Here is a 24,446-nt window from a genome sequence, read left to right on the forward strand (position 1 = left end):
AAACTCAATCAGGTCAGTCTCGCCGACAACATGCACCATCCTGCCCAGGAAACCAGCATCTGGGAACTCTTCCATCACCCACACAGTACTGGTCTTCGTGCTGAGCAGCAGCCTGCCCAGCAAGGAGTGGCACCTGGACTCAGACTCAGGCCTCCTGGCTCTCTCTTACAGAGCTGCAGAGCACTAAGTAGAGTATATTACACACCGCATGGGCTGTGTATTATTGGGAGCTATGGAAGAAGGAACTGGAGCCAACACAGAACAAACAGATAGCCAAGGAGGAGTACGTGGTTTGTAACAGAGCACTGTAGAACAAATGAATCAACGCAGCCAGCTGTCTGGTCCCGAATGACAGTGTCTGGCTCTGTTGCTTGATCTGAGGCTCCTTCAGCTGGGGACGTATACCACCATAGCAAAGTGAATGTTTACTTGCCCATTCAGTCCAAGAGGCATTTAATTCTCCAGGCACCTCTACTTAGTGTGGAGAAGAAGAAAAGCAGCTAACATTTAACATAACACTTCTGTACTATGTACCGGCTTCTTTTTGAAAGCAGATGGAAGTGCAGATGCATAAGATAGTTTTGGTGTCCACTCGTGACTGTGTTTCTCTTTAGCAGAATTCACATTAGCTCAGAGGTGATAGAGTATTTACAGGAACAAAGATGTATAGGTGTGTATTTTTATTTTATGCACTAAAAAACTGATACTGTCTCTGCACAGTCAGCCATATGTGTATTGGGTATGTCACTCTTTCAGAAACCAGTAGATGCCCCACTCTGTGTTATCCTTAGTTTGCAGCGCTAGGGAGCTGAAATAAGAATATTCTCAGCAAGGGCCTAGCCACGTGATTTGCCTTCTGCAGCCATCCCACCTTGGGGGACATAACCCCAGTGTTTTCCCTCAGACTCAGAGGGAAAACAAAGTTGCATTTTGCTACTAAGTGGCTGTGATATTAAAGCACACTAGAGCTCCAACCTTTTTTTTTTTTTTTTTTTAAATGTTTTATCCCAAGACTGCAGTGAATGCGATTAGTAGCAGCAGGAGAGGGGGAAAAGCAATAGAAACTTCCCAATCACAAACCTTAATATTTAAACCTAAAGAGCCAGCCCACTGCAGCTCTTTCCAATGCACCAGCCACAGTGGAAAGCGGTAACAGGAGAACACTATTTGTAGAAGAGTAAATAGTAGTAGATTGTATACGAAGCGTGTGCTGATATGCTGCAAAAGGAGAAACTGCTGTTTTACTGCACAGTATTTAAACTTCTTACATCTTTGAGAAGTACCATGTAGGTGTGGCTAGAAGACAGCTTGATGTATAGGGAAAAATCACAAGCAAAACGGCTTTTTTCCAGGCCAATTTGCATGAAACATTTGCATATAGCAGCTTAGCAAAACTCTCCAGAAAATATAGCAGTCCAGGGAGAACATTTACTAAGACTTACTTAGCATAATGTCTTTTGTAAGTAAATATTATTCATTTCAAGAAATCCCAAATTTGCAAGGCTAACAGTGATATTAAAGAGATGGTTTCAGTGGATCTTTAGTATAGAGAACTCTTTTCCAGTGAAGGGATATTAAGAAATATGGGGAACATTTCAGTCACAAGATATTCTTTACAGTCTTGATAAGAACTAGCCTGGTCCTTGCTCAAGATAACATACAGCAAACCACACGGTAAGCTCTCTGACTGGAAAGGCTATTTGTGGGAAGACACCGTGGCTGTACTGCCATGTCATGTCCTTTGGCTGAGATGGGTTTCTGAGAACAATCTGTATGCTCTAAACATTCAAGTGGCTGCTCCTTCTGACAAAATTGTTCTGCTGCCAATTACAGGAAAAACGTGTGCCACAGGCTCTTAACATGCAACTTCTTCATTGACAAATAGCTTTATTAATGAGACCCGTACTTCCAGACAGTCTGAGGGGCAGCACAGCAATTAAGTCAGGAGCAGAGGCATTACAGATTGATACTTGTGCAGCTCAAATGCTTGCCTGTTTATGTTCTCGCTTTCCTTGGGGCACTTACTGGCTATAAAACCGCTAACCTGCCTAACAACTCATGAGGCTGCTTTAAAACTCCGCAGAGATTAAATGGGGCAGATGCTGTTTCAGAGCTAGGAGAACAACGGGACCGTCTGCTGCCTGTTTCCTCACAGATTTATCAGTCTGTATTTTCAGCCCTTTCACATAACTGTGGTGTGATGGAGAGTTCAGGCTGTATCATCCAGCTGTTTGCATGACTGCATTAAATACCTACATAAAAGTCCTCCCTATATCTAGCAGTGTAGACACAGACTCCTTTCATAGGAGCATGCAATCTTTTTAACAGAGCAGACAAAGCGTATAGATTTCTTACCTGTTCTTATTGAACTGAATGGCAAAGTCGGTCATGTGCTGCAAAGCCTTATTGGTAAAGTTCATCTCCATGTAGATGTGTCCCTGCCTGTGACTGAACGTGCCTGAGATCTCCAGTCCCTTAGCCTTCACTGCAGGCAACCAAACCTTGAACACAAGAGATGTCATTCAGCATGAGAAGTCTGGCCTGAAGATAACAAAAAAGTACAGTTTTCTAAACAACAGAGAAGTCCTGAGTTCAGAAATCCAGCTACATTGGCACATTAAGCCCACAAACGCTAAAGAAACACTACAGGGAAGATATGACATGGGGCGCTGAAAGGATCAAGTTCACCAATGAGAAATAAGCTTGCTGCTCCTAATCCATATTTGTTCACAGCACTCACATAAGAATTCGAATATACTATAGCATTAGTGTGCACAAGAAACAGTGAAAGCTTGTGTCCATCACACTAATGTGAGACTTACCAAGTCTGCTGATGGACAGGCTCCTCCAAGGACTTGTTGGGCTATTAGAGGCAGGACAATACTAAAGTTTGAACCAAATAAAGTCACAGGGCTGATACTATTAGCTGTTTGGGTTCTGGATTCCCAAATCATCTTTGTGGGAAAAACCCAGACCCAAATTTGAGCGGTGCAAAATGAAGTACTACTAAGCTCAAAATTACTGGGTTCTTTTGTACTTGGTCTTATATACGGCGCAACACTTGCAAGCAGTTAAGGACCTCAAGCTTTGAGTGTGCTCTGCAGTACCTTGACATCCTAGATTTCATAGGATGACTTAAGTTTATTCATCCATTGACTACTTAATAAGAGTGCTAATTTTTGTTTATTCCCTTTCAGACATGAAAGGCTAACCCTGAGCTCCCCATGGCTGCTCCACAGCCTGTTACCAGAACCATGTTCTGTACCTCACGAACCCTCCAGACTAAGCATGCTTCAGCCAGCGCATCTGCGATCTCTGTCGCTAACAGAGCATTTATCTGCATTACACTGCGGCATGCTCATCCCAATCACGTGACTTTATCTTCACTGTCATGTTGGATTCCTCCAAATAAACGAATCTTCTATGAAAGTTGCAGCAAACTGTATCCTGCCCTCAGTTTCCTGGGGAAACTTGCTAAGAAGTAGGTCTCCAGGAAAGCTGCTCTGACAAAAATGAAATTCTCCTATCTTACATAAGCCATTCTTTAGACTAATATTGTTACAGGCAAAATGAGGGAACTGCTAAAAAACCACAAGTCTGTAACTAACAACTAACATGGTCTCCAACACACTGTTACTCTGCCCAGGGTATCCCTAATGGGACCAAGTATAACTAAGGTGCCCCGACAGCACCAGTGACCCACAATAAAGGGGACAAGCGAGCAGTCTCAGACTTCTTGTAGCCTGAGGTAAGGCAACATACTGAGGATGTTCGTCTTCCTTACGTACAGACTTCGGAGCCACATATCCTCCAGGAGCCATGCCTATACCAGATGAGAGCTCGAAGAGATCGTTGAGTCCACTGCTCACCACCGCTGGGGTGGGTGAAGGGGCAAAGGTGGCTGGCACGGAGGAGGGAATGTAGGTCTGCCCCACCTGGAGGAGTCAGAAAGAACAGGCACTGATTAACATCACACATGAACAACACTACTTATTAAATAAAGCATGAACTCAGGCAATATCCTAAATATTTTAAAGCCGTTTGCAGCTTCCCCACTGAACTATCAATAGTGCTAAATAATGCATTTGAATTCCAAAGCTCTCGGCAACTAATCCCTACACTCGGCTGTCACCTCAACCATGCAATAGCTTTCACATAATTTTTTATAGCTCCAGTTATTTATTCCCACTGTAGAGGAATCTTTCTTCTTCATCTCTCCTTCTCATAAAGACAATGTGCTTTGTGGATCTATCCTACATAAACCCAGGGAAAAGAAAAAATGCTTCAAATCTTCCCCCAACTACAACAGCCTTCAGGAATCTGCAAGATTTTGCATATCCAGAGATAGCAAGGGAGTCATGACCGTATTGTGTACTCCCACCCAAAGCCAGAGCTCTGCATTCTCAGCACTGTGGTCCAAAAGGTTCATTACATGAAGCAGAACTAGTTGCCTCTGTCTGCCAGAAGACAACCTTTCTGCAAGAAGGACAATCCTTCCCTCTCAGGACTTAAATGAGGGCACCAAACCTGGAATATTAACCTTTAGGTGCCCAGCTCCAGGTGGGACAGTCACACTCAAGTTAGACTCCCAGGTTCTCTTCTTTACTCTGAGCAGGAAGAATTACATGCTTGAGAATAGGATTCACCAGTCGGCAGCCCAGAAACAGGCAGAATGACTACGGCAGGCAGTAGGAAATATTGATGACCGGTCTGGGTCTGAAGTCTCACCGCTGTTCTGTGTTCAGGAACCCACCTGAGATGTGGTGTTTCAATCAACCCTTTGGACAAGGAGGACTGGTGGTTTTACACAACTGCTCGGTGGGTTTATGCTGGCCCAGGAAGGCAGAGACCTGGCTTTGTACGCATGATGTCTACAGAGTAAGTATCTCCCACGTCCTGGTGTGTACTGCCTGGGGGCTACAGGTACACTGTACCACCGGCTCTCCTCTGCCCTCATGCTGAAGTTAGAAAGGAATGCAAGATTCACAGGGAAAGAAGGAGAGAGAATGACTGCAGCCATAACAAGGGTCTCTGAAAAGCCCTCACTCCAGAACTGAGTATGCTTTCCTCACTGAATTACTGGCTACACAGTCCTGGGAAGAGGGACTGGAGCTTTCTCCAGGAGACTGCTTTTGGCTGTGGGTTGGAGGCACGCTCCCTCCTGCCCACTGCGTCTCCAAGTCATCTTGCATCCTTTTCCCATGTTTTCCTGGAAGAAGCTGGTATGCATTTGAAGCCAAGGGTGCTTTGGAAGCAGCCTGAAAGTCTCCCATGTCCTGGCAAGCGCTCTAGGCACTAGGACATTCACAAAGCACAGGCACAGAGAAGGAGGCCGGTGGCAAGCAGAGTTCAGCACTGACCACACGTAGTAGGAAAGCTCAGAGCACCTGATCCTGATGTCCAGGAAAAAAATCTTATGTGGCATTTGGGAGGAGAAAAGCACTGAGTTCAGACAAGCCCGTGGTGACACTGGGTTAGGGTTACAACCAAACAGGCTTTGTGAGTAGAGAGGTAAGCATCCTTGGCCTTTCAGCTGCCAAAGCAGTTGCACAAGGACTGCCCAACGCTGCCAGTGTTAACGCTGGTGCTCAAACTAAAAGCTCTGAGAAAGAAGAGCTAAGCAGACAGAGTCAACAGCTCTGGCCCTGGCTGCTCTTAGAAAAGCCCAGGTGACAGCTGGACTCAAAGCAACGTAGGTGGGGATCTGTGTGTTTCAGTTGCATTTGTCCATTTTCAAACATCTTCAGGGATTTAAAGCATCTTCCAGCACATAATGGGTGAGGTTATACTTAAAAACCCTGAGCTTTGAGCAGCTTTTTAAATTGGGGAAAAAAATGGAATGGCACTTACTGCCGGGCTTCCTCCAATGCCCCCGCCAAGGTCACTGCCAAGCTGAAAGAGAGAAGGAGAGAGAGGAGAGAAAGACCGAGTTCATTTAAGCCAAGTGTCAGATGGCCGGAGTGGAGCTCAGTTGACTGCACTGCTGCGAGCATGTCTCACTCGCTTGCCGCGTACAGGACAGACAGAAACGCAATGATGGGAAAGCGCAGGGAACAGAGGGGCTTTTTTGCTGTTGTGTGAGCAGAGCTATTTGGAGAACTACCTCACACACCTACTGCGGACAGGACTGTTTTGCAGGTTAATAAGAACAAAACCTCATCCCCTCTTGCGCGTGTCATCTGCACCAAAAACTCTGCGCAGTTCTTCATGTTTCATGCATCAGTGCTTTCCCTTCAACCCACCACGCTGGTTGCCAGCAGTCCTGAGCAGCTCCATAAAACCCAGTGGGGTAACTGTGAAATGGAATAAAAATAAAACTGACAGGAAGCTCACTTCCTGAAAGCTTTAGTTTTCTAGGGAACAGCTACGAACTACAGGAAAACACAATGCATCTTGGCTACGTTCCTCTGACATGCGGTTCTCTTCAATAACAAGGAAGAAAGAGAACGGGATACGTGCCGGCTATTACAACAGCTCAGATAGGTGGGCTTTCTCTTCCCTTTGAAGATGCTCCCCTCCCTTAGACAGGAATAAAACAGCTTTGTGATCTAATGAGCCACTCAAATAGTAAAGAGACCTTACAGTGCACTAGGATATTTCAGTAATGATCTCTGCCAAGCCACACAGCTACAGTTTGAAGCGACTGAAATAGCCACTGTGTACCACCCGCGCAACCCTCCATAAACACTAAATCCTCTCTGGAGCCCTTCTGCCAAACCATCCCACAGCCCACCTAGAAGCTGTCCTACCACGAACTCCCTTTACAAAGCATCCAGACCACTTTCTCAGTGATAAAGCCTTTTTTTTTTTTTTTTTTTTTTAAAAGACATCCACACCATTCTACATGCTTGAGAGAATTCAGTGATCAGGACAGACTCCAAAGCTAGCTACAAGTGCTGTTTGCGAGTACAACATCAATCCTGTGAATATTTATAAAGCATTCGACAGATGACTGATAGCCAGGAGGAAACAAGCACAGATCTGCAGCGGTTATTCACTACAGAGACATCTCCAGTCTTATCTGTATCCTAGGCTTTTGTTCAGAAGACCACGGCAGTTTTTTGCCTAGTGCAGAGTTTTTTTTGGTCACATTCAGACAAGGATCATGCCCTGACAACATGCACGGAGGATGGAGGAAGTGCAGAGGCGAGGTAGAAGCCAGCCCCACAGGGAAGAGGCTGGACTGGCAGACCAGAACAACACAGCTTGCCTCGTAGATGGTTTTGCTCTTCCATTTGATTAGGGTTTGGGGAGTTTGTTTGCTTTAAAAAAGCATTTGACAAACTGGGTCAACAAAGGCTCTAGGTGTGTTGTTCAAATATACGCTGATGTGTTAAGATATTGACAAAAAAATGCACCATATAGCTAAAGCAGAAGCTTCCAGGAGTGCCTGTGCTTAGAGCCAAAAAGGCTCCAACCTCTTCCCTCTGCACAAAAGACTTGGAAATTCAACTTTCTTCTGGTCTCTGCTAGCCTGTTACCTGGGAGATCTCATGGCAAGTGTATTGTACGCTGGTCAAGAGATACCATAAAGCTTCATACTTCTCTTCCTCAGAGCACAGATAAAAAGCATAAAATGCCTTGAGAACAGCAGCAAAGTTGCAAGACAGTGGCTTACTAGATGATAACTAGCCTCCAAAAAACCTCTAAAATTTGACAAATCCCTGTGCTATTCCGGATCCCCCTTCTATCCCCTGGCATCTCTCCTTCCCCTAATCCCCACAGGAGCCATCTGACGCAATATTATCTACCATAAGTAGGTGTTAGAGAAGTACAAGTCACACACAATTTGCCTTTTGTTAAGAAGCCTGAAGAGCTTTTTTCCTGTGTGAGACTCAGTTTATCCCTACTTGAGGTCATGGCAGAAATTTATAGGACATCCCTCATCTTCTGCAACGGCCACCTCTTCATACAGCAACCCACCCTCTTGCTGCCCACAGCAGTGCGCTGCGCAAGTCCAGTTTTTCTTAGCTTACTTAAGACATAACAGATAAATTGAGCAATTCCCAAGTCCAAAGAAGGATCAGTCACAGACCAAAGGAAGTCAGCCAGAGGATTCAAATCCAATTAATATTGAGCTTATAAAATAGGGCTTGTTACACTGTCAGGTCTCCCCCACTGAAACAGCCTGGCAGAGCAGAGTTTTGTTCTACAGGCTGCTCTTTAAGCCAAGCCATGTTTTAGATTAATATATCAGATCATTTACATCTTGTTACTGGCTCACTAAGGAGTAATAAATGCAACTATTACACCTCATCCCTATTCATAGTCTTGCACGCAGATGAACTTCACACTTTATACTGACAGGCAGTGAAGTCCAGAGGAAAAGAAAAAGGTAAAGAATCCAGTTCATTTCCAGATATTATTTTTTGCACAGAGGATTTCTGGTACTGTTGTCTGAAGCAGGAAAAAGACTGGTTTATCAAGCAGCAAGTGTTTTATAAAGGTTATTATGGAAATGACTGAATAATTCTGCATAATCAAGCCAGATGTTAACTATTCTACCATTTCCTACTACACTCATCATAAGAAGCTGCAGGCTAGGAATCCAACCTCGAAGAAACCCATACACTGGTGTCTGCACGCACTCACTGTGAAGGAGGGAAGGAATGACATATTGGGGTTCCTCAAGCTAGCTGCAAGTCTTCCGTTTTTCCTAGCTGCCAGGCCTTGGGGGAAAAGTAGAATTTTGATTTATTGTTTGTCTTGAGTCGAGACTCCAGCTCTCACCCCCTACAAGGCAGAGGAAAAAAAACCTCACTGGCTCAGAGAATTTACCATGAGCCTCCTTACATTTCTAGATTGCACCAAACATCTCTGCTTCGTGGTAGAAAAGATCTCTTTCCAATGCCAGGAAGCTCTGCCCTGCTCCTCCTGAAGCCCAACTTTACTCATAGGAGGGGTCTCCACACAGCAGACTGCCACTCTCTTGGCTCCTGTGCTTGGGACCAAGTGCTGCAGATGTGTGCTACAAAGCTGCAGAGCAAGCTCCAAGGAGCTGGCAGCTTCACCAGGTCCCTACTGGCTCTACCTACATAGTGAAAAGAGAAGTGACAACATATTTACTTCAACAGAAGTTAAAGGGGGGGAAGTTAATAAAGAACTAATCAGTTCCACATCAGATCTGGGGTGCACTACCCATTGCAGCAGCACAGAAGTCCCTTCCTCCATTTCTCTTGCCTGTCACCCTCCCATAGCATCAATGATTTCCCCATTCAGAAACTACAGGTCTGGTTTACCCAATCCTCCTGCAAGATGCCCAAGACCTAACTTTATTCCAAACTCAAAACGGTGGAAGAGACGGTAACAGCGATGTGTGTGAGTAAGAGGGAAGGAGGAAGACAGAGGGAACAGGAACCAATTACCCACGGAGTGTCCTCTCCCATCTGGAGTGACAGGCAGAGTGCAGAAGGAAAGAAGCAGATATTAGTCAGGCGTGAAGTGCTGCCGAACCAATTCCCCAGGGCTGGCAGCTCTAGTTAACCATTTCCACTCATCTCATGGGCGGGCAGCCACTCCTGTCAGAAGGACAACGTGAACCTGCCTTACACGAGAGCAGGCAACAGCCCCGCGGAGGAGAGGACCACATTAATACAGCTGTCAGCCCTACTCAGGCTGAAACGCGTGCTGTGAAGGTGGGGTGGACGAGGGCTGCCGCTTGATGGCCAAGGGGAACTTGTAGCGCTGCAAAGCCCTGATCCTGAGCCGAAAGTTGGCAGGCTTGCCTCTTGCTGAAGAGCACAAAGCCTTTGTCCAGGATGAAGAGCTACCAGCTTCAGGAGATGAGCAGTGGATAAACAGGGAGCCTTGGCCACCAAACGCAAAGTTCTTCAAACAGGAATTCTCTTTATTCCCTCCAAACCCATCCTGCCACAACAGCACTCAAGCAGCCACATGGGTTTAAAGAAGAGTCTGGGCTTGACTCTGTATCAACAAAAACAGTACTAGCACCTCTTCCCAAACTGCATCGGTATCTTTACTTTGTATTAGTTGGCTCAGACGGCGTTGCAGTTGCTCTGCAGTTGAAGAGCATTTGCCCTGTAACTTCAGCTCCATGTAAGCAGTTATGCTGACTTATGAAGTGCAGCAGTGCTGGAGTTACTGCATTAGGAGGGTTTATTTGCATCTTAACAGCAGCTTGTAATGAAGTAACTCTGCTGAAGTGTTCATGTGATCCGGAGGGGTTACAATCATTTCTGCAACATGACGTGAGGCATTTGGAGCTCCAAAAAACAACAGGGAGGGCGGAGCCAGGGAAAGAAGCTGCAACAACCACTGCTCAGCAACCACTTTGCATTGCGTCCATAGCATAGCCACAGCTTTCAGAGCAGCTATGCATTTCATGGAGCCATAATCCATGGGTTAACAGGGGACAATGGCTGCCTCCTCCCTCCCTCGCACCCCAAACCAAGAGTTAAGCATCACAGCTCAAGGAGCTGGATGAGAGCATGCACTCAGTAACACAGCAGCAAGGAACACAAGGCGTTTACCTAGTAAGAATCAGGCGATGCGGCTGACTGAAATGCTGAGAGCACAGTTGCTAGCAGGCCACTTGATCTGGGCTAATCCTGTTAGAGACATCTTAACTGCAGGACAGATCATGCATGGTCTGCATCTTCTGACCTCCTGATGGGCTGCAGATATCTCATTGCAGACTTCGCTGTGGCTCACACAGAGGCATTTTCAGTACCTCGTTTGCTGCCTATTTTATGTGTCTGTTTTCATACCACCAAGCCAGGCTTGCAGAGCAGAAGGGCTACTGGCCAAACCAAGGACAGCTGTGTCGAAGGTGGTGGAGGACAGGTCATGCTGCCAATACCACGGCCACCAGTTTCAGTAGCACTTACTGCTAATGCTTTACCTTGCTGAATGATTTCCATCAGCAAATGAAACTAAGTACTAACCATTTTCATTTTCTAAAGTGTAAAAAAGCAGCTCTACAAAGCTCTAGCAGTCCTATCACTGTTCCAGCAACCACAGCCTTAAATCAGACATGAATGAGCAACCCATCAGAAGAGCTCCTTTTCCGTATCAGCACTGCTCCAGCAACAGACACATGCCCTTTGTCAGAAAGCCTAACAGATGTCCTTTGTAGCTCATCAAACCAGAACAGCTCCAATGAAAGGAGACGCTCAGCTCCTTCTCAGAGTCTGGAGGAGCACTCTGGGGAAGCATCACATCCACTGCATAAATGGATGTTGGGGCTGACCTAGCATAGACGCTCTCACACTGCAGTTCCAGGAAAAGGTAAATGAAGTAACTCTCCTGAGATTACACACAGCAAGTCACTTGCAGAGCCAGAAGAACCTGGTACCCAGGGCAGACTGGGGGTCACTTTGGGGCTTCCAGAACTACGTGAGGCCTCCTACTCTGAGTATATGAAATAACTTAGAAGTTGGTTTTTTTTTTAATAAAACATTGGTGAGTCCCTAATCAACCTCAGCAAGCCAGGGTTTTGCCGACTAAGGCCAGACTTCGGACTCTCCACTTGAAAGCAGTCAGACAGGGAGGGAGTGACACCAGCAGCCCCTGCTCACCAGCCTTTTGGATCAGGCAGGCACTCAGGACCGCTGGAGCAGGCGCTTCTTCCCAGGCTGCCAAGCTTACAGGCACCCGGAGCCCAGGACACCCTGCGGGAGAGGGTGAGCTAGCGCTCAGGTCCCAGCCCTCCATCCCACTTCAAGGCAAGCACAGTGGTGGGACACAGCCCTGAACCATGCAGAAGAGACCCCTGAGGTCAGACCCCACTATATCCAACCTGATTACATAGAGGGGCACAGCTCCACCTGAAACAGCCCAAACCAGTCCAGGTATTACAGAACACTGTGGATATCCAGTGTTTATCAAACAGCTTTACAATTCAGGACATAAATCAGTCTGACCAGCTGCCAGCCTTGAATCAATAATATTCTTGTAGATGAGTGGCTAGAGTATTAAATAAAATCCTTACATAACAGAGAATCCAAGCCTGTCCATTCCTACAGATTTACTGCTCTGCCGGCGGGTTTAAAGCCAGCCTCCTTGGCTCCTGGCCACAGTGCCCTGCTCCCGTTAAACGCATGGGCTCACAGTGAGCCGCACAATGTGCCGGGCAACACGGAGCTCTCATGCCCAATGGATTTTCAGAGCAAACAAACACACAAAAAGGTTTAAAGGCAAAATGACCCCGGCTCATTACAGCACGGATAGACATCCTACAAAGCGCTGCATCAACAGTAAACCGCGAGTTGGAGGGCCGCCTATAACGTACATGAAGTTTAGCCACTTAAGAGCCGGCTTTAAGGGGATAAAGCATCAAACTCCAGCTCTCAGCATGCACAACTCCGCAGCTGGCAACCTACTGTCCAAGCAAGTTTTGCTTCTCCCACATTAGCGACTGGTATCACTACTTTACACTGTGGAGCTGGAGATCTCAAACAGCTTTGTAACAGTGGGCTTGGTCACCATTTTACAGAAAAGAAAGCAAAGCAGAGAAGAACAAGATCTGCCCAGGGTGGCAAACAGGGGCACAACCCGGAGCAGACTCAGTGCCGGCTCTGTTCATTAGAGAACAGCTCTCCGTAAATCATATAGCGAGTCTGCTCTGGTTATAAGCAAAGCATATCTTGTTCTTGTACTAAAGGCCCTTTTTCTCTTTTTTTTTTTTTTTAAATTGTTAACACATGCTCAGCATCTGTGCATGCACAATATCCATGTTACATTTAATACCAATTACACGACTCACTATGGAGATAAAATAAGAGTTACTCACTAAAGAAATTAACCTATCAAGCAGCTGGAGTCTCACTGGTCATGGGGATAAATATCTAGCAATGCTGAGGAAAATTCAAATGAACAATATTAATTGGTGTTTATCCAGTTTTACACCATGCAGTCTCTATTTAAATGCCTGGAAGAAAAACCCACCACAGTTTAAGAAATGTAGAATGACATTTGCTGTGGAAGTTAATGCTGCTGTTGATCTTTCTGGGTTAGTCCTGTTGGGACTTTCACTGCAAGAGCATCCCTCTGAAGACAGACACCCCCTCCAAAGAAAAGAAGGCATCATCAAATACACAAGAGCTGCAACCAGTATCCAAGGGGATCAATACATGACACTGAGTGAATGTGACAAACGGGCTGAGATCCTGCCAGCAGCCTCTTCCAGACCTTCAGCTGCCTTTGAGACACTCACAGGACTGATGCAATCTCACCATCACAGCAACAGACCATGATTTCATGCATCAACTCAAGCACATCCCAAACCATTTTCTTCCACTATAACAGAGAGGCTTATTTAGACTTTTTTTACATATCGAACAGTTGCTTGGAAAATGGAAGTGGGGTTTGGGGTTGCTCTACTCTGGCAGTAGAGCAACTTATGTCCCTGCTCAGGCTGAGAGATAATGCCAGAGGCACAATGCACAGAATACGCTGCATTTGAATATCTCATGCTCCCCTGTCTCCTCTCAGGTCACCTGAGATCCAAAAGGGATCTGCTAGTGATGAGCAGAAAACAGGGATCAACAGTAGAGGTGGTACAAACTCCATCACCGGGAGCCTTAAAAAAAAATTACACTAGACAAATGCCTGTTTGGAAAACCCATATTCAATCATTCCCGAGATCAGACCCCAATCATGCTTGGGTCCAGTACTCTTACTTAGACTCTTAAGACCACAGGAGGGATGAGAAAAGAAAGACCAAAGCAGCACACAGAGGAAGACAGCTGCCTTGGCATTCACAACCGAACAGGGTTACTTTCTGGTAGCACAAGGGCCCAAAGAGAAGTAAACTCTGTCTGGTTTGAGGAGAGAGAGACTGCTCACACTGCTCCACGCAAGAGTATGGGAGCCTCAGTCTTTCCAACAAAGCAGGGGAAGAAATGCATTAAAAGACTTCAGGAGTAATGGAGAAGGAAACTTCAAAGCGGAAAGAATCAGGCAGCAATATAACATACAGAAACTGTGTGTATAAGGTATCTGGAGGAGAAAGAGGAAGGGATTGCTACACCGACAGCCAGAACGCCTACTGATACACTCATAGGCAGAACACTGATAAGGACAGAGGAAGATTTTATTTCAGTCTCCAACCCCACTAATTGACTGCACGAGCAGCCCAAGTGACCGCCATCCCTGGCTCCCATCCATTTTTGGTCCCTGGTGAAGGGTGAAGAGCTCAGCCCTTCTTCAAAGGGTCACCTTGACGCATCTCACCCCCTTGCCACATACAGAAATCAGGCATGTGCGTACCTGCAGCTCGAGACTGTGTTTTTGGCACTGCACAAGCGTGGCTTATTAGCCTAAGACCAAATGCCAATCCCCTTGGTTAGCCACACAGCCAAGAGACACTGCCTAGCAATTTAGCTAATACCAGGTTAGGGTTAACTCAGCTTGATACTTGTTAAACACATGCCCACAACAATAAACAGACAGAGATCACATTCACTCACACACTAATTAGGCTTATTAGGGAAGGAAAAGCCAGAGAAATACAGAGATTCACCAGGAAAAGATTCACTTATACATGCGAGGGATCAGGAGAAGACAGGACATTTGATGCAACAGCACTTCAACAGAAAGCATTCTAGGGGGAAAAAAACCCCCACCACCATTCAGATTTTTTTTTAGCGCTCACCCCATCCAGTAACTCAGCTGAGAGAGTGCTGGCCCACACAGCCCGAGGCACAGCTACTCCCCGTCCAGACATGATCACTTTGTTAGATCACACTCCACAGCCCCATGGATTTACTTAAGGCTTGAGAAAAATATTAAGTAAAAGTATCATATCAACTAACAGCTCTACTGCCAAAGCAGGTCACTAAATTAAGCCCATTAATGCCAACTGCGAGACAACTCTTTTCCCAAAACCAAGTTTTAGTCCTCCTGCTGTGTCCATTTATTTGTCTCTGACACTAATGAGAAACAAAGGGTTACTATAAGTGGCCTGGAAGACAGTACAGACAGAGGAATTTAACTCCTAACCATTTTGAGCTGCCACAGACAGCACCATTTTCTGCAATGCCTTAACACAATTAAAAAACCCTGTTTCTTAGTGGCACGTCTTGCAGTGCAGCGCAAAGGCTGCAAAGGTCACTGCTCTGGGCTCACTGTCTGCTTTCCCAGCAACTCCAGCTTAAACCATTTCCCTAATCCCCTGTCTCCCCAGCGTAAAAGCAGTCTCCCTGCAAACTGCTGTTTAGATGGCACAGAGGCTAAAGCACATCTGACCTCCATGAACGCCAATGCCATTAAGGGTTAGGTTGTTTCCAGTTCATTAGCTCATGAAGCGCTGGAGTTGGAAATGTATTTAATGTCTGCTTTAATAAGATTGTGGCAGCTTAAAAAAAACCACCTTCGACAAATACGGATTCGTTGCATTGGGGTTCATCCAGTTGCCTCCTACCTCTATTATTCAGAGCTTGACTCAGAACTGAAAGCACACCTAAAGCAGGCACACAGACAACCCAACCCAGCTCACTACAAGCCAAACCTCAAACCAAAGCAAGACAAATCCACTGTAGGTCTGAAAGACACCCGACTATGTTCACTGGGGTAAGTCTTACTCAAGTTACATGGTGCAAATATACCTAGACTGCTTCTTACCCCTGTAGCCAAGTCACCAGGGTGTTAGGGATCTGTGAGCTGTGCTCCACCTCATGGGAACAACTCCCAGGCTGATGATTACATTCACCACTTCTCAATGCCTGGCTGCCACCAGCGTAAGACCACAGCACCGAGCTCCTCTCCACTGCCGCGGTCTCCTTGCTAAGTGATTCTCTCATTGCAGCTCATGCCCAGCTCACACCCCAGAGCAGAAGCAGTGTGTGATTACTCATACTCGGGAGCCTGACCCTGTTACTACTAGAATACCTCCTCGTGAGCAGCTGCGGCATGGGGAGTACTACGCAGACTGCTTCCCTCTTGACCTAACTGCAATTAAAATGTCACCGATACTAAACCATGACATACTCTGGAGAATATACAAATAGGAAGACACAGGGCTACGGCCTGCAGCCCTGAGAGTTTTGCACTGAAATTCAGTACGGTTGGGAACTGGGTGAAACAAACGCCTTCTTGAAACAGAGCCTGAATCAATTACAAAGCAGTGGGACACCTTACATCCTTAAAACAACTTTTTGGTTTTCTTCTACAGACAGAAAAATCATGGAACAAACGTATCCACTGACCATGGGATTCTACAGCATGCAGCAACATTTGTTTTACAGCAGAAAAAACCTGCTGAAAGTTGGTACAACAGCACTGGTTAAATCCTCTTGGAGTTTTAGGACAGCACTGGGAGCTCAGTGATCAAGCATCACAAGCACAAATGATCAAGGCTTTTGAGAGATAAGCACAGCTCCAATTATTTCGCGCCGCTTACCAAGCTGTCCAGCCCTCCTCCTAGGAGGTCCACAGCACCCATCTGCATGGAGGACACTTGGGGAACGTTCACTGGGGGTCCCAGGTCCAGGTTGAGAAGGTCACCCAGAAGGTCGCCCTGCGATGGAATGACCTGTGGCTGCTCCAGGTTTGTAGTGGCCGTTGTGCCCACGGGGCTATCGCCTGCATCAGTGCTATAGGTGGGAGGAACAAGAAGCAGAAGAGAGAAACATTAGTCACCTTCAGTCTCCAGCTTCAGATTCCCAGCATGAGGAAACACAGCAAAAGGTGGCTCATGAGCAGAAGCCAGTTAAAAGCTTATCCTCGCAGCTGATCTGACTACTGCCATGTACAAGGCAGTGTGTTACGGCAAGTGGTTCTTCAACACATGCTTTGAGCACAAAGACTTTCCATGCATTGTGCATGATTTTCAGTTCAGAAAAGGAATCTTCAAGGTGTGAAATCTGCCCACCTTGAGAATCACAGATTCCTCCAAAACAGCGAGCCAGGAGTACTACATGGACTACAGCACTGAAAGTAATTATTTCCCAGCTCAGAAGAAACCTATAGAGATGATTTTCAGCCCACTGGGCCTGAAGAACTACATGCAAACATGGGGGAAAAAAAAAAATCCAGACTTCCTCAGAGACCTAACACTGTTAAAACCCTTGAGCCCTCACTCTAACCAGTGCAAACTCAACCACTCCCCACAGATCTGGATTAACCACCTTCTACTGACCAGCACCAAGCTCCACAACTCTCTTCTAATTAAAGACCTCAATCTAAAATTGATTCCTCCCTCCCATCAATAATTTCCTTTTCTCTGAGTTAGCAGGCATGCTAATTACTAGTCTAGAAATGCTCATTGTACAGCTTCCAAAATTTCTCATCATATGCAGTCTGGCTACCTTTTATATTCACTTGCTACTGAATTTTACAACAAGGAGAGGGGAAAAAAAAAAAAAAAAGACTGACTGTAGCTGCTGGAGATCTCATTACAATGTATTTATTCTTTAAATCCAGAGATGCTAATATTTTAGATAACTTAAAATCTATTTTGTATCCTGTTGCCAGCAGTAAGTGACAAAATTATTTCTAGCTCATATTACTGCAGATGCAGCCACCAGGTAATTGCACACAAATGCCATGGGAATTAGCGTCCTGACAAGGTGTTCAACACTGGGGCTCTTTTGTAAGGATTGCAGCTCCTGATTTTGAGTAGCCACGATTCTTTTCTTTATCCTTATTCAGTTACTGAGGGGAAAGCTTTAGCAACAGAGTATAAGCTGCTCCCATCTCCAGTGCCAAGAGGAAAAGATGTAGCATAAGGACTGCAGAATGAATTAGTTACCAGGCAGCGACAGAAAGGCTTGAAAGCTTCTTTGCATTAAAAGCTTTAGACCCCTAATAGTACTAATATTAGTTGTCCTTTCTGCTTCTGCCTTCAGCAGGGAGACTTCCAAGTATGCTAAACAGCTAACTAAAACATTTTTGACGAGCAAGTGGTTACCATGATCCACCCCCAACCTGAGAACGGGGAAGAACAGCATGTATGAGCAGAGGCACATTACAAACTGGTAGTGCACACGCTTGGTTCTTTCCCAGTATATAATCCCTTTAACACTACACCTCTTCAACGCTTACTCATCCTTCTTCTGATGGAGATAAAGCAATCCTTCAAGGTCTTGTGTAACTGCAGTTGCCCCAAAGCCCAACAAGAAATCAGGAAAGGCCAAAGCTAAGCCAGTTTGTATTAAAAAACAAAACACTAAGCCTTCCATTTCCTGTACAGAATGGGCCTCTTTAAAGAGATTTGTATAAGCAACTTTGCATTTTCTTTGAAGAAAAAAAATGATGAATAAAGAATATGTGGGTTATAAAGGGCAAAGAGACTTGATATAAGCTTTCTCCCTTATAGACTTGGGCAGTGGCTAGCAGCTAGGTTTGCCCACGTGAGTTGGAGATTTGGCCCCCCTATGAGTTCAGCCTCCAGCGGTTCCCAGATGTTGGGTGTCACAAGGGATGCACAGCCTGAACCAGAATCAAAAACTTCCCGCAGCCACGGGTGTGGGAATGGGGACTCCTGCCCAAGTCTAACCACACTCCTCCTCTCCCCAGGAGCCCTGTAAACATCTCCCCAAATTTCCCAGCTGCATTATAGCTGAGCAGAGGTGGTGGGAGCCACCACACAAGGAAACACTGCCAAGCAATCAGGAGATTTCTCCCCCACCTTTAGGATTCATCTGCAACTCTATGACACTTGGGCTCATTGAAGAGGCAGGAACATCTCACCATCTGTGAGCTGTTCAATTGGTCTTCCCATCAGCTGAGAGCTGAAAGCAACCTGTCCTACACTGCTTTGAATGAAAATGAAATGAATCAAAATGCAATGTAGCGTATTCTGCCAACCATAACCAACTCCTCCTAGGTTTATACCCAGGAAAGCATCACTCATCTAGCTACTTCTGCCCATCTACTCAAGGCAATGCTTGACTTTTAAGCCACAGTCATTGTGGACATCTCCACACTTCCATGCTTCCACCTCTATCTCACCATGCAATCTGAAGGAAAACCTCAGTCTCTAGTGGATGGGTCAGCCACCAGAATGGTCACTACTAGAGTGCAGAAGTAATGAAGATAACTCCAAATAGCAAGGTGAGGTTATCTTTCACTGGACACCCTTAGCTTGCCTTAAACTGACAGATTTTCATGTATCTTTTCATGCACATTCAGCACCAGAAAGAAGCAAACCAGTTTCTTAGTAATCAGTAAAATCATACTGGATGCACAAATTCAGGCTCCCCACAACCATGCTCCTACGGAGCTGCTCACTAATTCTTATGGCTGAAAGTGGCAATTTGGTATGCTGTGACATGGTACAAGGAGGCCTTGGCATCAGCTTGTAAGGTTTTACTGTCCTTTTGCTAACAGTAAAGCAGAAAACCACAATAACAGGGCGTCTTTATGAGGTGAGCTCACATCGGAGAAGCCTGGTGTGCCACTAAGTAACACCACTCATTTTTTTAATTTACCAAATGGGCTAGAGCACTGCATCAGTATGCAGCATGCTCTGCTGAGCACCCTTCAGACCTTCCCCCAGCTCTAGCTTCCTCAGCTTGCCACTGCCGATTGAGGCCTGAAGGTTTTACGTTGAAGTAACGGGTAATTTAGAGTAAACACTACCAGGGCAATGCATAACACTGCTATAGTCAGAAAAGATTTGAGGTCAGCAGACTGTCTGAGCACGAGCTATGAGAGTCAAGCCACGTACACAGTATACGCAAGAAGCTAGTAAAAAGACCACTCCTTGCAAACGCTGAATTCCTTGAGCTGACTAGAACTCCCTAAAACATTAGCTTCTGTAGTGACCTGAAACAACAGTGTACAGGAAGGCTGGTAACACCGAAGACCAAAGCCACCCCCACCACAGCTCATTTTGCTATTGAGGCAAATCTTTGACTAGGAGAGGTAGCTGCGGAAAGCGGCCACTGCTTTTCTTCTCTGACTGGTAGACTTGTGCTTGCTGGTCCTGGGTCAATGCAGCCAGACTTGATTTCATAGGCAGGGAGAAAACAACTCGGCTTCTCAAAGCTAGTCACTACAGAAATAGCTTTAGTTGCTAAGAATAGCAGAGAAGTGGTGTCAGAAAATAGAAACCGAGCAGCATCGCACACTGATTTATCAGTGCAACAGCAAAAAATAGCACTCCAAATGTCACTTTGGGAATATTATTAAGAGGTAAGCCTGGATACTCTGCCTCCTGCTGTAAAGCACACTTACATTTGTAATTAATACCATTAGTGCAAATAGCACTGCTTACCTGAATGAGGAACCATGGGAACAGGCTCAACAGCAACACCTCCGCAGCCCAGGACTACTGTACTGCCTGCTCTTGCAGATCTAACCCACTTGCAGGACTGTGAGCACGGGGAAGCATTAAAGCTCCAGACAATAAGCCAAAGCATTCTCCCCCCACCCCCAAAGGTTAGACAGAACCATATCAGTCTAGCCATCTTTTAAGCTCAAACAGTTTTCAGCGATGGGGCTTAGATGGCTTTTACACTCCCCTTGCTTTATAGGCACCAAGTGAGAAAGGTAGTTTTACCAGTCCTTCTCCATTTCATATTCCAACAGCAAAGGATCCCTGTACTTGCCTGTTCCAGGAAACTGGTATTATTCTACACAAGTGAGGCTTGTAAAGCTGCACTGTTGCTGAAGCAAAAGCTCTTACAAAATCAAAGAAGTGTATCCTTCTGAAAGATGCTTGTTTTTACCACAGTCGTCGTCCTGGAAGTACGCCCTTGCACCAGTTATCGAAAGCTTCTGCTTTTTTATTCAAACTCTCATGTCAAGAGGGCTTATAGCCAGTGTCTTCTCAAAAAACATCATAGCTTCTCCTCACACAAGAACTTTGATATTTCCTCTGTCTTCTGACCCAGGAACTCAGAAACTAAATACCCAGGATTAAATTCTACAGTGAAATGTCCCTTGAATGACCTGCAAGCCCCTACACAATCAATAAAACAACCCACTAGAGCGTTATTAAAAAAAAATCTTTGCATCTTTTGGACTGTTTGCTAGAAAGAAACAACCAATCCTGCCCGTTATCACCACAGTCACCTCAGCTTACCTTCCATGGTGAATTGGCAAGTGTTTGCGGTGGATCCCATGGCTCCCCTCCACAAAAGCGTTGGGTGGTTTGTGGTACACAGAAGCCAGAGACCCAATATGGCAGATCAACTCATCTAGCAGAGTTGGTTCAATCAGATCGGTCTCTTCAGAAATAAGTGGCTTTTCTGAGAGGACCACTTCTTTGGCAGTCACTGGATCCGTGGAAAGAAGGCGCCAGTAGATGTAGCCACGATCCCGCAGGTCTGGGTTGTCAGAATCCTGAGACAAAGCAATACATCAGTCACAGGTTTAAAGCAGACTAACGCCTGTAATGACTTAATTTTTCTAGCAGTGATTCTGCTGGATTAAAAAACCCCAACCATCCAGTAGCGACAGTCACTATTTTCAGAATGATGTTACAAACTGCTTGTTGTGATGAACATCCTAAAACTAAAAATGAGAACCAAAGTACTAATGCCTAGTTTCCTGCTCAGCTGGTCAGGGATCAAAAAGCCCAGGATTTACATCCTACACTTGCCCCAACCCACAGAGCTATCAACTGCTTTCCAAACTCTCCTGCCACCTGACATAACAGTAAGTATTAGGAGAACTCTAAAGGGGTGTAGACAGGAGAAAAGAACATGAGTCGAAATGACTCTGTCACATACTAAGATAGACATGCAATACTGCATATGGTAACAGAATGATCCAAGATTCCTGGAAATGTATGACTTACCCAAGGGCACTGCTGGACAAAAAGATGCTGCAGAGCTACAGGATGGATCTTAATAAGCCGTATTCTTCATAGCAAAAGAGATCTTATTTATCCTGCCTTTTAGTTATCTAATGAAGTATGGAAAGATGCTAATGATACACAGTTAGGATACTTCATCAGTTCTCCAGCTGTCAATAATACCCTTGTTTTACTGCAGATACTTCTGCCTCTGCATGAAGTGCTAATTATTTCTCTCCTTTCCGAACAGCTCTGCCCAGAGCAGCAAAGTGAGTGGTGATAGTTTGCAGCTAATGTTCTAGGGAGAGGGAGGTGGTGTGGTTTTATGTTGTAGTGCAACATGTTTGAACTGTTCATGGAAACAAGAGCTGGGATTTCTAATCCCCACATCAGCAGAACAACAGGGTAAATGTTTCTGAGGTTTTCCCGTAGAACTCTGGCAACATATCATACACCTCATTAGCCTTCTTCCTTGGCATTTCTCTTCCTCTTCTGTGATCTCTTTCACGCTGCTGCTGACCTGCTATAACCTGCCTCTCTGCCATCTGCCTCAAGACATTCTCAGGCACACAGCAAAACCTCTATTTGTAATGAGACTGAGCATGCTAAGCTCATTTTGCTCGTAAGGACCTGGATAGAATGTCTGGGTCAACTGACAGATTTCTCTACAGTGCTGTTTTTCAGTTTAACGGTGGAGTCGCGGACTCTTTACACCCTTCGCCCTTAACAATTCCTACAAGACTCTCCGCATCCTGCCTATGGCAGGCAGTTCAAGATCAGGCAGGGCTTCTGCAAGGGCAGACATGAAAGACCACATGCTCCGTATCTACTTGCAGGCACATACAGATTCAAGACTGACTGTTTCTTCCCACAGCCAAATAAACAGACTTGAAACTTTAGTAAATCTACTGGAACAAGAGGCTCAGAACTTCCCTTTCCACATTTCTCCCAATTCTCCGCTCTCCAGGGTCTGCATGCACGCCTGTGGTGCATACCAACAAACCCATGCTAGCTTAGCTACCCACCCATGCCAGACAGACAACAGCAATGGAGACGTAGAGGCTCTGTGCCATCCATTAGGTTATGGCCTTGCCAGGGACCTCGATCACTGCTACACATCTGGGTCCCTCCCATCCCCAGCCGCTTCATTGCTATTTTTACCAGTATTGGCTGGATTAAGCTGGCTCCTGCTACAATCACACCTGCAGTTTGCTGTGCAGACATACCCTCAGAGACACTCAAAGTGCAACAATACCTAAGCTAGGGAAAGAAACACATGTGTAATTACTCTCCCACTCAAGTGAAAAACATTATCTCTACCTAGAAATCAGACCTTGAAGCATAAGGCTTTTTAGTGTTTTACAGCCAGTTATCCTACATTGACTTATTCTTCATATAAAATACAAGAAGCCAGACTGAATCAACATTTGTGACAAACAGAGAAAACAGACTCCAATTATATTCCTAGGGTGCCATTAAGTGTTTTGTGACTCAATATAGTGGGTTTTAACACTTAGTACCTTTCTTCTGTTGGCTTAGACAAATGATATAGCATGCCCTTGGCCCACGCCTCTCTAAAGAGGGGAGCTGAGAGCCTGCCTAAGAGCAGGTTTTGAAGCAAGAAAAGCAGGCCACAGATTTCTTGCCACTGACCAATGCAACACCTCCAAAGGGATGAATAAAAGTGTTAAGTACTAATAAGTCCACAGCCATGACTTCTTACAGCAAAGAGGACCAAAAAGGCCAGCTGATGATTGACTCCAGGTTTTCTGCTCAGAAACAAATCTCAGCCCATTCAGAACAGCTGGGAGACTATTTTCATCACTTGACACAGCAGGTCTAGAGAGGAGCTGCTCTTTTTGGACCATGCCATCACACATTTACCCCAGTCATTACAGACAAGGAGTGTAGGAGGGTTGGCTGAGGTCTTACCCACTCCTGCCACCAGGACATCTCCACTTCTGTCCTCTAGAATACAGCACTTCTGTCTGCCAGCTCAAGCCCAGCCCCACCTGCAGTGATCTGAGCTCATAACTCAGCACCTCATGCATAATGAATCTGGGATCTTAACCCACTGTTACAGCCTCCAGCAAAGCTGCCACATTGGTTGACAGCATCCAAGTACAAAGGAAAAAAACCCCAAACCTCAGTTCTTTCTTTTTCATGGCACTGCTTAAGCTTTGCTGTTCATAGAACAAAGTCTTTGCCAGGCCCTTTCCCTCTGTCATACCTCCAGATGTTTTAACTGCAAGCCACCTTCAAGGAGAAAGCATTTTGGTTTCTTCATAACTCTACCCTGTCCCTAACTTTTCATTTGGTGGGGGAACGGGGAAGGAATTCGGATGAAGCAAGAGCTAAGAACGAGAGAGCAGATGCCAGATGGCATGGTAACAGGCACAGAGCAGCTCTTAAATGGAGTGTCTATGGGAGAGAGGGGAACACGCCTGAATCCTATCTACTGCAACGCTGATCAGCCTGGCAGATGGGAGACACCACACAGCAGGCCACCACACTGTCTGGAGGGCTCTGGTTCCCTGGATATCTTGGCTTACCTGCGTGGCCAGGCTGAGGACCTGCTGAACCAACTCCTGTGTCTCAGAAGGCTTTTTTAAGAACAGCTTCACTATAGCAGTCAGTAGGGTGAGCTGCACCTAAGAGAAAGGGACACAGTAGAGATTAGAAAATTCATCAACGCTTTAGCAATGTCTCCCAAGTCTCAACATCCTTTACTGATACGAAACTC

At 45.7% G+C, this 24,446-nt stretch overlaps 1 protein-coding gene across 3 annotated transcripts in view; it reads right to left on the bottom strand.

The window, feature by feature from the left end:
- The window catches only part of AP2B1 (adaptor related protein complex 2 subunit beta 1), an 81,304-nt gene that overhangs the window by 21,853 nt on the left and 35,005 nt on the right, over nucleotides 1–24,446 (bottom strand). For 2 of the 3 annotated variants that reach the window (XM_050908807.1, XM_050908808.1), the window contains exons 12-17: nucleotides 24,256–24,354; nucleotides 20,990–21,249; nucleotides 16,361–16,553; nucleotides 5,851–5,892; nucleotides 3,789–3,935; nucleotides 2,356–2,501 (exon numbers count right to left, since the gene is read on the bottom strand). In XM_050908807.1, the coding sequence (XP_050764764.1) occupies nucleotides 2,356–2,501; nucleotides 3,789–3,935; nucleotides 5,851–5,892; nucleotides 16,361–16,553; nucleotides 20,990–21,249; nucleotides 24,256–24,354 (887 nt within the window). The remainder of the gene's footprint in view (nucleotides 1–2,355; nucleotides 2,502–3,788; nucleotides 3,936–5,850; nucleotides 5,893–16,360; nucleotides 16,554–20,989; nucleotides 21,250–24,255; nucleotides 24,355–24,446) is intronic. The other variant, XM_050908809.1, reaches the window with a different exon arrangement.

This window comes from Gymnogyps californianus, chromosome 20, assembly GCF_018139145.2.
Source record: "Gymnogyps californianus isolate 813 chromosome 20, ASM1813914v2, whole genome shotgun sequence".
NCBI lineage: Eukaryota > Metazoa > Chordata > Aves > Accipitriformes > Cathartidae > Gymnogyps > Gymnogyps californianus.